Source organism: Gordionus sp. m RMFG-2023, chromosome 5 (assembly GCF_954871325.1).
Source record: "Gordionus sp. m RMFG-2023 chromosome 5, tfGorSpeb1-WG-v2, whole genome shotgun sequence".
Taxonomy (NCBI): Eukaryota; Metazoa; Nematomorpha; class Gordioida; order Chordodea; family Parachordodidae; genus Gordionus; species Gordionus sp. m RMFG-2023.
Window position 1 is genome coordinate 15,289,616 of NC_088779.1, and position 15,784 is coordinate 15,305,399.

The 15,784-nt window shown below is 26.6% G+C and overlaps 1 protein-coding gene across 1 annotated transcript in view; it reads left to right on the plus strand.

Moving 5' to 3' along the window:
* Positions 1-15,466, plus strand: part of LOC135929995 (collagen alpha-2(IV) chain-like) — a 56,790-nt gene extending 41,324 nt beyond the window's left edge. The window contains exons 25-36 of the mRNA XM_065466752.1: positions 1,509-1,643; positions 1,713-1,888; positions 1,931-2,171; positions 2,219-2,323; positions 5,452-5,646; positions 5,687-5,926; positions 7,516-7,650; positions 9,640-9,795; positions 14,391-14,507; positions 14,561-14,752; positions 14,799-15,085; positions 15,129-15,466. Coding sequence (XP_065322824.1) covers positions 1,509-1,643; positions 1,713-1,888; positions 1,931-2,171; positions 2,219-2,323; positions 5,452-5,646; positions 5,687-5,926; positions 7,516-7,650; positions 9,640-9,795; positions 14,391-14,507; positions 14,561-14,752; positions 14,799-15,085; positions 15,129-15,386 — 2,237 coding nt within the window. The 3' untranslated portion in view covers positions 15,387-15,466. The remainder of the gene's footprint in view (positions 1-1,508; positions 1,644-1,712; positions 1,889-1,930; positions 2,172-2,218; positions 2,324-5,451; positions 5,647-5,686; positions 5,927-7,515; positions 7,651-9,639; positions 9,796-14,390; positions 14,508-14,560; positions 14,753-14,798; positions 15,086-15,128) is intronic.
* The last annotated feature ends 318 nt before the right edge of the window (positions 15,467-15,784 follow it).

Consider the following 15,784-nt stretch of genomic DNA (forward strand, 5'->3'; position numbering starts at 1 on the left):
TTCACTTATTGTAGGCCTTTGGCATTATTTTTTTATAAAAATGTTTGTTTCCTCAATATAGTCTTTATTTTAAAAAGTCATCTTACTAATTTTTCTTTTAATTCTTCTTTATAGTTATATATTGTTATTACATTTTTAGGAGAGTGGGGGTGGTAAGGGAAAATTTTTATTAGCTTAAAATTATATTTACAAAAACTGCAAATTTGCAATGGGTTGGGGGACGGATCCTCCCTGGTTACTCCTCTGCTAGGAATACATTACATTTTATCTTAAATAAATCTTATAATACTAGAAATTATTTTATCACCGTAATCAAGAAATGAACGTTTTCGTATAATCTTAATGTTAGTTTTTATTTTTCCTATCATCTTAATGTTAATTTTTATTTTTTCTATCAACTTTCCTATCTTCTTATTGTTAAATAAATCTGGAGACTATATATCTGTAATGTTAAATTTTAAGAAAATTTTTTGTACATCACGGGATTCGAACCTATGACTTAACGTTTTAAAGCAAAACGTTCCTCCCACTCAACCACCTTCTATATTAAATTTTGTAATATAATCTTTCATTATTAATTTGCTATTAACAAATTTTTCGATTAATTTATATAATTTAGTTATATTAAAAAGAATACTAATTTCACCTCAAATTATGATAAGAATGAATATTATTAAATTTAAAATAGTAAATTAAATTATATTTAGCCAATTGAAAAATCAACATTTATCTCATATTAATTTTAGCGTAAGATTTAAATTCAATCAAAGTAAAATTTATTTTTATATTACAATTTAGAATTAACAAATAAATTTTTATTATTTACCACCCCAAAATATGGCATTAAAATTTTTTTTTATCTCAACCACAATATGGAAGCTCTGCAAATAGTATAAAATACCTATTTATCAATATCTTCCCATGCCAGAAAATAACCTCCCTCACTAATCCTAAATACTTTTATAATTTAGATTTAACAAATAAATTTAAATTATATTTAGCAAATACATTTATCTCATATTACCACCCCTATGCCAGTATAAAAATTTTATCTCAACAATATTTGAACTCTGGAAATGACATACAATACCAATTTATCAATATCTACACTACATTTTTGATTACAATTTCATATATTTTATGCTTAATTTAATAAAATGAATAAATAATCACTAAAATTTGTCATTTATTTTATATAAAAAAATGTATTTAAAAAAAAATTCATATATAGTTCAAGATTTTATTATTCCCGTCATTCTTGATGGGTTATCAACTAGTTTATATATATATTTAAATAACATAAAATTAAATTTATTATTTTCATGATATTTCTATATTTCAAAAAATGAATTATATGTAATTTTTTCATTGGATTGATCAGAAGAAGGTAACAATAATAATAATCGTTACAAACTTCATACAAATATTTAAAATAAACAAATATTCTTTTATTTAATATTTAGTCTAAAATAATATTTTTACGAAATTTATAATTTATAAATAAATAGGCTATAGGGGAGAAAGTGGTACACAAGGATTTCCTGGTAGTCCTGGTATACCTGGAAAATCTGGAATGCCAGGAAATAAAGGAGAACTCGGAAACTCTGGGTTTTCAGGAATTATAGGCAAATCTGGTTCTAATGGTAATATTTTATATATATAAAATAATACTATGTGTTTAAAATGTTATTTTTATTATTCGCATTTAAAAGGATATCCTGGAGCACTTGGTGCTAAAGGGGAAAGAGGGGAATCCTATCCCGGATTAAATGGGATGTCCGGTGAGATGGGATTAGCAGGTATTGATGGACTACCTGGATCACCTGGTTCAAGAGGAATGGGAGGAGATAATGGGTTGCCTGGACTTCCTGGGTTAAAAGGGGAATCGGTAAATAATAGAATATTTTTTTAAATTAAATGTAATATTTAGGGTTTACCTGGATTCAATGGTCAAAATGGTGGACCGGGAGAAGATGGATATATTGGGTTAAAGGGAGAAAGAGGATTGGATGGGACGTCAGGAACGCCTGGAACCAAAGGTCCTATTGGTATATCGGGTGTATCAGGGACACCTGGTAGGAAAGGAGATGCTGGCGTTCCTGGCATATCTGGCCTTGACGGATTTCCTGGCATTTTGGGCGCAAAGGGAGATTCAGGCACCCCAGGCCAACGTAAATTATCTTTGATCTAAAAACTCGTAAAATATTTCTATTTATAGCCTCGTTTCAATCTGGTCCACCTGGTAACGATGGTTATTCAGGAATTCCGGGAACTCCAGGATTCAAGGGCGAAAGAGGATTAGATGGTTATCCAGGTGTATCTGGTAATTATGAATCGAGAACTTTATTAACTATCAATATATCTTTTCTAAAAATTTGTTTACAATTTTCATTTGTAATTTCAATATTTTTATTTGGTGATTAAGTTCAAAATCCTATGTAAATGTTTAAAATATTTATTTATAACCAGGGATATGAAAATTTTTAAATTAGTATTTAGATAAATACAAATACATTCAAAATAAAGTATTTTAAATATACGTTCGAATTTTTTTTTAAAGATACAAATATTAAATACTTTCAAAATTCGCAAAATAATATATAAATACAAATACTTTAATGAATACTTTTTAGGAATAGTTTATCAACTATAATTATTTTATACATAAAAATGGTATCTTTATCAATCATTTTGTTAAAATTGCATACATAGTTATTATTTTTGCAACAAATAATTAGCCTATTATTTAAAAAACTGCCCACGATTATTCATCATCGTCTGTGTTAAAAAACAATATTACAGTATTAAATGGATGCACAAGCGTTTTAATTTAGACCATTATTTTTATTATAAAATATCGATAAAGTTATATATAATTATATTATATTTTAAAAAAGTGTGGGAAAGGGGGTCGCACTTTACATTCGGTCTCAATGACAGGGACATAGATAGGATTTTCCATGAGGGTTATGATTGGGGAGGGGGCATCGTCCTCAAACATTTTGCGCGACCTTCGACTGGGTCCCTTCTATTGTAAATTAAAAATTTTGTATAATATATTTCCTTTTCCTTTTCCCTTTCTTATTTTTATTTTTTAAGATATTTTATTTATCAACAGCCTTGAAAAGTTAGTAGGACGAATTAGAAGCGCTAATTTTAAAATCTATATCAATATTTATAGTGTTTTATTAGGGTCTAGAGTGTGCTTTAAAGTAATAAATATAAAAATTATTATCAAAATAAATTTTGTTATTGAGTCCTGGATATGATTTTTTTATTATAAAAAATTAAACTTATTTAATTTTTCATATCTTTTATTAATATTGACACTAATCATTTTCGAACTTATAATTTTAGAATGATGATTGGTACAGGCCTTAGCCTAAAAGTATTCATTTTGAAAACTTATATCAATGTATGGTGATTAATCAGTATATTTGTTCCTTCGTGTTTATATTTTATTTTGTTAAACTTTGTTATAATATATTTATTATAATTCAATAAGGTGATTTTTATTTGTATACATGTAACAGCTTACATATAAAATGAGCTAATTTACAAATTTTTGTTTTATGAAACTAGGTTTTAGAAAATTTTTATATTTTTCCAATTTTTTAATATTAAAATTCCCTAATTTTGCCTATTCTAATTTATAGTAAACGCGTTATGTTCAAGGATTCAGTTTTAAAAACTAATTTAAGATAAAGCTATAATAGAGATAATTATTTTATATGATATTTATAAAAAATCATTTATCTTTTTAACGAATTCGCTATTATTTTTTGTTAAATATGTTATTCCATATTTTATTTTAATCTAGTACACTTCAATTAAAAAAATATTTTTTTTACCCTTCTTTTGTTTTGTCTTAAATACAAAAATTAAATGAAGTTTTTTTAGGTCTCTTTTTTGTTTGAGTTATGCACATTAAAAGTAAAACATAGTTTTTGTGTTTTTTTACTCAGGTGTTTTTCTTAATTTTGAAGTCCTTAGTAAGGTATTCAACAAATATAAGTTAGATATTTAGTTTCCGGAGATCGCCCTGCATCCAGAGGTATAATTTGAGTTCCGGAAAATATAATGGGGTAGGTTTTATCCCCAATTATGTAAGATAAAACTAACACAACTCGCAAACGTTCTTTTTTCACTTTGAGGCAATTTTATTTTAATTTATAATTGCGCGTTTTATTTTCCCTATAAAAGGGACTAATTTATATGTATATGAATACACTTTTTTTAGTTTAAAATATTATTTTCAATAAGATATTTTTGATTGATAATTTTGATAAAATAATTTTGGTTTTATAAATTTTTATAATTAATTTTTTTTTTCTAACTTAATAAAATTTAAAATAAAGTCATGTCATTTATTTATACAAGCGTTTTAGTTTTCTTAAATAATCTATGACTCATACCCCATCTCATGGACTGACTGGTCAGGTGCCACCTTCTATACTACCAGTAACTGAAGCCCCGCAACTTCATTTTTATAATCGTAGCATATTTTTTTTATCAACTCATCTCCATATATGTTTTTCAAATTTTATCAGTGTTATCTTCATAACGCTTCATATTTATAAATTTATACCTATATACAATGCTTAAATATAAATAATTTACCCTGTATCCAATTATATATTTTTTTGTATTAATTTAACATCAAACCTTAGATCACATATGTCATTCGTTTCTCGTAACACATTTTTAGAACACCTTGAGTCGTCCCAAGACGATAAAATCTATTCTTTTTCTTAACTTATAATTACTAGAATCCAAATTCGAACAAATTTAAAAATGTGATAAAACACTCAAAAATTAATAAAAATATTTTTTTAAAAAAAAATAACTCAAACATGTGCAGAAAATAAATACAAGAGTAGAAGTAAATAAGAAAATTAAAAAATTAAGTTAAAAATCATATTTTTCAAAAATAAGAAAATTATGGAAAAGTAGTAACGAAAAAGGAGAAATATCAACAAATTAAATAAAATAATAAATATATTTCAATTTATAAAATTTGCAATTGGCCATCCTGTATCGTTAAATTGTAATCAGGCGTTTCGTTAACTTCAGGACTAAATAAATAAATAATTTATATAACATATTAATAAGAATCAGTAACGTACTATCCTTTACAATCTCAGGGGGGGGGGGGGTAAAGGTAATTTCTGAAATAATTAAAAATTTCAGTGGGCTCTTCAAATTTTTCAGGGGCTCGAACCCCTGCCCCCCTTTCTAGTTATGCTACTACTCAATATCAAATCAATTTAATTTTAACTTGATGATATAATCATGGATGAATGTGTTAGGGTTAGAAGTGAATATTATTGTCTAACACATCACAAATTAAAATTAAAAAAAATTAATATCTATTAAAAAATATAGTTATTTCTATCTTTTTAAAATATTTTATATTTGCTGATGCGCAACGCTGAACAATCTATTTTATAGGTGCTAAAGGAGAGTTGGGCAGTTCTGGTTCCGATGGAATAGCAGGAAAACCAGGATCCATTGGTCCACCGGGGTTACCAGGTGGTAATGGAACTCCAGGACCTCAAGGGTACCCAGGATTGTCTGTTAAGGGAGCACAGGGTAGTCCGGGTGCTCCTGGCTTAGATGGTTTACATGGAGAAAAAGGAGACAGAGGTAATATTTTATTTTGAAACTTAATTACATTTATAATTAGGGTTCTCTGGAGGTGATGGCTTGCCAGGGTTGCCAGGATATCCAGGGATGGGAGCAAGAGGAATCCCAGGTGCTAAGGGAGAATCAGGTACTCCTGGCTTTCCAGGTAGTCCAGGTTCTGCTGGGCCGATTGGACCTCCGGGAGACGATGGATATCCAGGCTTAAATGGTTTAAAGGGCCAACCTGGAAATTCTGGAGCTAATGCTCTATCTAATCAGCAAGGTCCTCCCGGGCCATCAGGTTTTTTATTTTTAATAAAATATTATAGTTTTACAATTTAGGCAAAATAATTCTTTTTAAATTGTAGTTTTTGGCAGGATTTCGGCTTTCTGCTAGGTTATAGAATTTTCCTTAGCTACTTATTTTAAAAAATAAGAAAAATTGACCTTTTTATATGGAGCTCAGAACAAAAAATGGTAAGTTTTTTATGATTATTAGTTAGAATTTAAGTATATTAGGCAAGTTTAAAATTCTCACAATAAGAATGAAAAATTACGATTAGCTAAGTATGCTAAAAAAAATAATTTTTGTCTAAAGAAAAATGTCATAAAAATGATTTTAAAACGAATTTAAAATTTAAGTGATAAACAAATTATCAAATAAAAATTAATCATTATAAAGTAAAGAATATGAACCACTAGATTTGAGTGTAAGTCTATGTGCTCAAGAATTTTTCTAAGAGAGGTCAAAAATATTTGTATTTAGATTTTTATTGTTTTCTACATCTTGCTGTTTTTGCATATGCATGCATATTGCCATTTTTACTTGTTTTTTTATATTATATTTTGTGTTTTTCTGTTGATATTCCGTCATTTTCCGCGTTATTTTGCATGCTTTTTCCCAATTATGGGTTTACATGTATTTATGCTCCTATGCGTGGTTTAAAAATTATTTTTTACAAAATACTTTTTTTTGCGCCATTTTTTGTGGTTTAGTAATACTTTTTCTGCATAATATAAATGTTATAATTTATATTTAAAAAGATTTGTATAAAACCTTATGAATTATTATCATCCTAAAAATAAAATATAAAAAATTTGCCGTAAATATTAGTTGCAATCTTCTTGACTGTGAAAATACGTTTAAAAAAATTTTGAACAAAATTTCATCTTTTTCTATGATTCGATGGCAATGGATACCCTGCAAAAGGAAGTTAACCTACCATCACGCATTGTTGACCGAAAATAGTTTTTGATTCTTTTCAAAAAACGAAAACTCCTAGATGATTATAAATATATGGTATCTTATCTAGTATTGGATATATTAATTTCATTGAAATAAGAAGATTGGTGCTATTTTTTACTCATTCCACATTTCATACAAATATTCGCATCTTCCTGGAAATTGTCTACTTTATTTTTTTTAAACTAGATATATTAGCTGTCATTCAGAAAAACTTTTTCCCCTTAACATCCTTAACATTGATTGTTATTTAAATAAAGAAAATGAATGCTATTATATTTTCGCAGAATCTTAATTCAATTGCTTAAATTAAACTTAAGTTTCAATAACACAATGTCAATAATATAATTCTAAAAATATATATGATCTTTAAATTTATTTTTACAGAAAGGAGCAAAATTTTCAAATTATATAATAGCCCTCAAGAATATTTTTTTTGAGGAGAATGCAAATAACCCCACTTGAATAAATTCTCTTTAAAAACTCTAAATTTTTATACTAAATTAATAAAATAATATCTTAAATTATTAATGGCCATAATTGGCAGCTTCTTACCAATTACAAAATATTTAATTTAGTTATTAAAATTTTGTGTGATTTGAAAATTAATATATTGTTTATAAATTAATTTTATATGCATATAAAAGGTCTTGATGGTCAACCGGGACCATCTGGGGATGATGGATCTTATGGTTTAGATGGACTTCCAGGATTACCTGGATTGAAAGGATTAGTGGGTGAATTTGGTTTTCCTGGCCTAGCTGGGAATCCTGGGCTTCAAGGTTATTTAATTTAATATTATCAATTTTTTTTAATTTAAATATATTGGTTTTTTAATTTAAATACATCAATAATAGATATGGTCATAATAGGTTAATTATATAAAGTTGGATGAATTGATATACCTTATCTAGTATTATAAATTATCTATTCCATATTATCTTTTTTATCAAAATCGACTAAGAAATACCATTTTCCGTCTATCACTTTAAATATTCATAAAGATATACAAACTAGGGTTAATGTAAACTTGCAAAATTTTAGCCTCTAGCTTTTATATTTATGGAGATATTCAAGAATAAAAATTATAGATTAAGCGAAATATTTTGGTGAATGCTAAATAGAACAAATTGTATTTTACTCTTCTTGTTTGGATTACTACTGACTGCCAAATTTAATTAACCATTATTACTAACCTCTCTAGGGAATATCTAATCCTTAAGTAACTTCTCGAGTAGGTTGGTTTATAAAAGAAGAAAAAAATTGTTAAAAATTAGAAATCAGACCCGTAACTTTAAGTATTATTCAAGCTTTCATTACAATATTAATATATTCATAGTTTTCATCAGATTTAATGGAAAACATTTCCATATTTTTTAATTTATTTGAAAATAATAAAATTATTTGACTTGCAAAAAATTGTTAAATTATTTATATTTTCTTATCAGTAACAAGTTAAATAATTTTATTTACAAACGAATTAAAAAATATGGAAATGTTTTGAATTAAATCTGCACAACACTGTATTATGAATATCTGGCCTAATATTTTAATTCTTACCTTTATCTTTACTCTTTACCTCTGGTGATTCCTCTTGATTCTATCATCATAAAAGTAACCATAAATTGTTTAAAAAAATGCAAATTGATTATTCATATCAGATTCATAAAGTGGAGTGGGCAGTTTTGACTTTATATAAAAATAATATTAGTGCGCGAATAATTGCGAGTTTGTATCTCTAAATCTAATGCTAAAAATAAAGTTTTAAAAAGAGAAGAATTTTAAAAAGAAGGAGAATTATTTCAAAATAAAATGAAATTAACATTAGTTTATATAGTCTTTTAAATTGTAATATATTAGATATGAAAATTGATAATGGTAGATGTATAAGATTTAACTAAAATAAAGTTGAATTCAAAATAACATGTTGATATGAAAATAAAATTTAATTATTGATGTACATAAGGAGATTTTATTTATAGATATAGAATTTTTGAAACAAAGATCTTAAGAAATATTTGGCATAGATATGACATAAGATGAAGGAATTTATAGATGTTTTGAAGAAAAACAAACATTTTAAAATCATATTTTAGATGTGTATGAGAAGAACACTCTTAATTATGAAAATCACTTAAAATACATGCCTTATCAAATTAACGAATGACAGAAGATTTGTTGGAGATCGGAATAACTAAGAATAAATTGACAGTATCAAGCCAACACATCGATATTAAACCTAATTTAATTAATTTAGCCAATGGAATTCCATTTTACACTAGCACAACGTGGACTCAATTTATATAAAATAAAAAAATATAATTTGATATTCCATTTCACACTATACCATTTATTTTAAAATAATACTCTTTTTTAAAAAAAATTTAAATTAAACTTGTGTATCTGAGCGAAATAATTAGCAATCATTTCTGATTATGCGGGCCATGACCAACTATAAAATTTTTTTTAAAAAATTGGAAATTTTAATAAAACTTGCGTATTTTAGCAAAATATGTGAACTTAACTGGAAAATAACTAACTAACCTAAATTTATATAATTTTAAACTTAGTTTAACTTCATATATGTATTCCATTCAATAAAATACCTATATATTTATAATATTCATAAATATTTTTATTTAATAATATGCATATTTTATTTTTAAAAGATCTTTATGGCAATAAAAAAAAATTTTTTAAAAAGAAAAACATTTTTTACAAATTTTATAAGCTATAGACGCTTAAAACAATTTATATTTATATAAAACAAGGTCGCGATGGGGAAAAGGGGTATGACGGGGATCCTGGTTATTTGCCATCCGAAAATCAATTAATAGGACCAAAGGGTACTCTTGGAGCAGACGGTATGTTGGGATTGCCTGGATTACCTGGTCCTGATGGATTCCCTGGATTAGCTGGATCCCCTGGTTTATACTTTATGCTAATTCATCATTACATAAAACACTTTAAATGTTAATTAATATTTTATATTTAAATGTTAATAGTGAAAATAAAAAATTCATTTGTTAAGTTCTGTAATATAACTATTTAGTTTTAGAAAACCAGGGTTTGGTATTTGACCAGTAAATTGTCCGATATTTGACCGGTCAAATATATGGCCAGATTCAATTAATTATTTTTATGACAGTATTTACTTTATTTTGTTTTTTTTGTGTATAATTTTATTAACATAATTTCATAATGTAATAATTCATAATACCTATAATTCTAATCATAAGCTATAATATAATAAATAAAAAGGCGCTCATTCTATAATAACGGAATTGGGACTACAAGTTCCCAAAAAACATAAATAATTTTATTTTAAAATAGTAATTTGAATATTTTATTTTATATAATAAAATTCCTTAGGTTCTGATGTAAGGCCTCTAATTTTGCCTATATTTTTTAAAAACTTTAAAGTTTCGCTTTACATATGTCCAAGTATTGGTAAAATATTTAATTTGTTAATTTCGAATATGTAATTTTTTTTCTCGGTTATATCAACTGGATTAGAATTTACATTTTTTGGAAATGAAGAGACTCATGTAAAGACCCAAATTGAGGATTTACCTAAAAACTCAATGTATAGAAGTTAAACTATCTGATCTTAGGCCATTATCTGATAATAAATTAGCAGGCTCCAGTATGTTTGGTATTTGGTGGACCTCGTAAGAGAACGGTTAATAATTGAATTAATCGCTGTATTCATTGACTATATATACAATTAAAACCATGTCTCCCTAATATAATAGTAAATATATAAAATATATGTCATTAATGAATGACAATACTAGGACTTACCCTTAATCCAGCATTTCGTTGAATTTCTTTACTCAAACGTTTTTTAAAGGGTCTTTCCTTGTTCTACCTAGTATTAACTCCTCATTAAATCAAAGTAGTGATTCTTCGTCTCAGCAATCTAACAATAATTTAGGTTATGAATGGCTCGAGGATCCCTAGCTTCAACCTTGGTTTGCTCCTTTCCAAACGAAGAACTTTGTAATGAATTAGACCTTCATTTAGACTGTGACATCGTCATACCCCATAGTCTTTTTCCGGATTTTAATTAAATTATAATTATTATTTTATATTTTTAATTAATCGTAAGTTATAACTAATTTTCTCATAGTCAAAGTTTTATATCGATTTAGGTTCTTTGCTTAAATTTGCCTCACTAATTTCTTTTTGGAGTAGTATAAGGTGAACTTGAGCCCGGTTAATACAACATTCACTTCCCTTAAAAGGCAAGGTGGGGAAAATCTCTTAACCAGATTGATGCTGACATCTGAATTTATAGATACTACCTATTAAGATTCTTTACTTATTTGAAGCATGTGTTTCATTTTCTTCTTCTAGTGAACAAGATATTGAATAATTTACTGATATATGTTAGAGCTTTTTTATTACCAGAGTCTTAAAAACTCCTCAAAAAAAGTAACTAATTATTTTAAAAAAACTTAATATTATATATAAATTTTCATAATATGTTATAAGATAAGATCTTTTTATAATAATTTTTTTTCTATTTTTAACAAATGATTATCAAAATTTTATCAGATAAACAAGAGCGCTTAGTACAACACAGCTTTCTCTGTACTAAGCACACGTTCAACTTTCGCATAGGCTAGGCGAGTTGTATTATATTTAATAAATAAAAATCTTAATTGGGGGTTTATCATAAATATAAAGAATGTTTCAAAAAATCTTACTAGATTATCTTAATTTTTTTATTTTTATCAGAATTTAGTCTGAATTTATATTTTTAGCTTTATATCTCTTTTTAGATTTGAGCTGCTAGATATTAAGATTAAAATATTTGAATTAGGGCACAATCTAGGCTGTGCCCTTATTCTTTATTTATATATACAGACTGGAGCCAGGGCAGAATTAAATCATCTTTATCTGAAGAAATAATTGCCATTGATATATATTCTTTATAAAATAAACTATAATAATAGATAATATACATTAACATACCCTTGATTGATTAAATAATAATTCAACAACAAAAATAAAATAAAAATGAAGATCTAGTTGATCTGATTGAAAACTCGGCTTAAATAATTTATGTATATTAAATTTAAATATATTGCAAAGATCACTATAATGGACACTGAATACCTATAGATGAATAAGTAAAACGATTAACTTTTTTGATTATGATGGGTACTGATGTATATCATAATCTACAATTTTGCTATCCTAAATGGACAATTAAAATATACCGAAATAATTGATTAGTTAAAGATATATTATCAAGCAAACTAATCAGTAATCGAATGGGGAAATTTAAAAAGGACGTAGGTGTGAAGGTTATAGCAAAGTTAATATGAAGCCTCCATGTAGTTTGAAAATTTTAACTTGTTACAGATGTGGTATAAAAAATCATCGGAATTTAAAAAAAGAGTGAATATGGGAAAGGAAGAAGAAAACAAATAAATAATTTTCCTTTGAAAATTTTATGTTATAATTTGCCTATTATTTTGGTAGATACGGTGTATCATTACTAAATAAGAAAACTTTGAAACAAATATTATTTTAAAATCATATACAAATAATATATTATTGTATTAGGAAAAATAATTTTGAAAATTAAAGATATGAATTTAATTTTTTTTATTGTGGCGAAAATATTTGGTAGAGATAATTTAAATTAACCGAATATTTTAGAACAAGTAATCCATAATGTAAATATAATTAATGATGAAGATAAAAAATTTAAAGCATCTTTTTTTAAATAAAACTTTTGTATATTTTCGTCGATTTTCTACATTGTTACATATCTGGCTACTCTTGACAAGATTGGATCACTTGCGGTTTCTTATTAAACTTATATATTTGATATAACTTTTAATTGATCATATACCGATCATATACCATATTTTTGATGTCTGGTAGGTTCATTCACTTATTTGTTTAACGGCTAATGGTAGTCTTGATAACATATCACAATTTCCATATTCTATATTCCGCTTCAAGAGTAATCAAATTTTCTTTGTCTACCTTCCTCTCTTCTCATCTTCAATGCGAGGAGTTATAAGTAAGATTGTGGTAGAATAGTCTATTTGAAACTGCCCATGACTTATGGATGAAATATTTATGCCTTTTATCTCTTCTATAGTCTTCAACGTTAAGAGACTTTCTAACCCTCTTTGGCTAATTCATTTTTTTGAAAAATATATATAATAAAAAAAAATATTTAAATATTTTGCTTTCCATTACTCACAAAAAAAGAAACGTGCTATTCGTTAACTTTTAAAGCAAATAACGAATGGAGTTCCTTTCCCTCAAAAATAACTTCGTCAATAAAGCGCGTTACTTTCATGTTATTTTATAGCACTACAAAAATAACTTTTATAAGTATTTTATATATTTTATTTTACCGTATTTGACTATAAAACAGAAATACATTACTTTAATTGCTCGATTTAATTAAATATAAATATATCACACCAGGGATCTGGTATGAATTTTTTTTAAAGTGGCTCAGCCTCGAAATTTATTTATCCTAAAATTAACAACCCTAAAACTAAATTTTTATTATTTAAATATTCAAAACTTATTTTGGTTTTATTATTTTTACTTAGCACCATTTAGTTTTTTTTAGTTTAAAAGCTATTATTAATGAAATAAAAAAAATATTTTTTACTTTTAAGAAAATATGTTGCCTTTATTAAAAAAAAGAAACGTTCTAGTCATTACTTTTTGAAACAAGTAACGAATGACATTTCCTTTCTCTCAAAAATAAAGCCGTTAATTAAGCGCTTTACTTCCATCGACATTATTTTCCAGCACTACAAGAGTATTTGATATATTTGACCTGTCGTCAAATGAACTTTTAGTCATTTGACCATATTTGACAGGTTAATTGAGACTAGCCAACCCTGAGTAAAACAGAAATACATTACTTTTATTGGTTGCTTGATTTAATTATTTATAAATATACTACACGAGCTTTGCATCAGATCGAGGTATAATTTAATTCTTTTTAAAGTGGCTTAGCCTCTAAATTTGGTCTTAAAATTTAATTAAAAATAAATTTCAGACTAATTAATTTTTAAAAACCTACATCTAAATTTTAATTATTTAATATTCAAAACTTATTTTGATTCTGACAAATGTATTTTGATTACTTAACACCATTCAGTTTTTTTAAATTTAAAATATTGTAATTCTTAATCTTACTAAATTAAATTTATTTTTCCATGAATTGAAAAATTTAAGCTGTAAAATATATCATAATAAAATATAAAAAGTCATTTTAAAAAAAATATCGAATAATTTAGGTTAGGGTTGTCTGAAAAAAGAACCGTCCTGTCCCATCCATGTCTAATCAGACTATCGATGCAGGGCTCTACTATATATATTTATTTTATAAATATAACTATTTCAACCTTTTTTAAAATGGCAGATCATAAGATATCATATTGTTTAGGTCACTTTTATTCAAATATAATCAGAATAAGTAAAATATATATATATAACGGATTATTTAATAATAAAAAATAAAAACGACTAGGATTCAAAGGTGAAATAGGTTTGCCAGGCATAGACGGAATACCCGGACCTTCAGGCTTAGGTGGTGAGAGAGGTAATCCTGGGAGACCAGGTCCACCTGGATTAGAAGGATCTGCTGGTAAATATTTAATTTATTTAATTTGAAAGATCTCAATTGCTTATTATTTGCAGGCCCTCCAGGTTATCCAGGGATAAATGGTATATCTGGCTCTCCTGGTATGATTCCCCCTGTTGGTTTCTTATATGCGCGCCATAGTCAAACTCCAGAGACACCTCAATGCCCACCTGGTCAAAATAAATTATGGGATGGCTACAGTCTATTATATTTTGAGGGAAACGAAAAGGCTCATAATCAAGATTTAGGTTACATTTTAAATATGAAAAATTTTAACATTTATTATTTTTTTAGGTTCAGCTGGCTCATGTGTACGACATTTTAATACTATGCCATTTTTATTTTGCGGTACAAATAATATATGCGATTATGCAACTAGAAACGATAAATCATATTGGCTCTCTACATCAGCCCCTATTCCAATGATGCCAGTAGGAGACACTCAAATAAAGCCTCATGTTAGTAAATGCGCTGTATGTGAATCGCCCTCAAATATTTTAGCTGTTCATAGTCAATCACTTAATATACCGGAGTGCCCTACCGGCTGGACTGGATTATGGATTGGTTATAGCTTTACAATGGTAAATTGCTTTACTTTGTTTAATTTTTTACAATATTTTTAAGCATACGGCTGCTGGTGGAGAAGGAGGTGGTCAAACTTTATCAAGCCCTGGCAGTTGTTTAGAAGATTTTAGAACAACTCCCTTCATAGAATGTAATGGGGCAAGAGGGACATGCCATTATTTTGCCAATAAATTTAGTTTTTGGTTAACTACTATTGAAGATTCTCAACAATTTGCAAAGCCAATAGCGCAAACATTAAAATCTGGAAATTTACGATCTAAAGTAGGAAGATGTCAAGTTTGCCAAAAGGCTGTTTAAACTATGCAATTATCAACAATACTGCCAACTATATATATATATCCGGTAAAAAATTAATATAATCAATCGCATTTAATTTGTTTTTTTTGTAAAAGAATTTGCTTATTGTATATTTATTATCCAGATTTTATATAAATAAAAATATAATATTGTCCTGATATATCAAAATTTCTAAATGAATGTATTCTGATTAGCTGTACTGCAGTCTCGCAACCTTCAGAAATTTCAACACCTACTTAAAGACTGGATAAACGTATATTTGAAAATGAAATATTAAAAAACATCGATAATCTATTTAAATAGTGACTATAAGAAAATAATTTCTAAAAAAACGACTAAAAAGAAAGATAATTACGAATAACTATAAAAACAATTGCATTCCGTTCATCTGAATACGC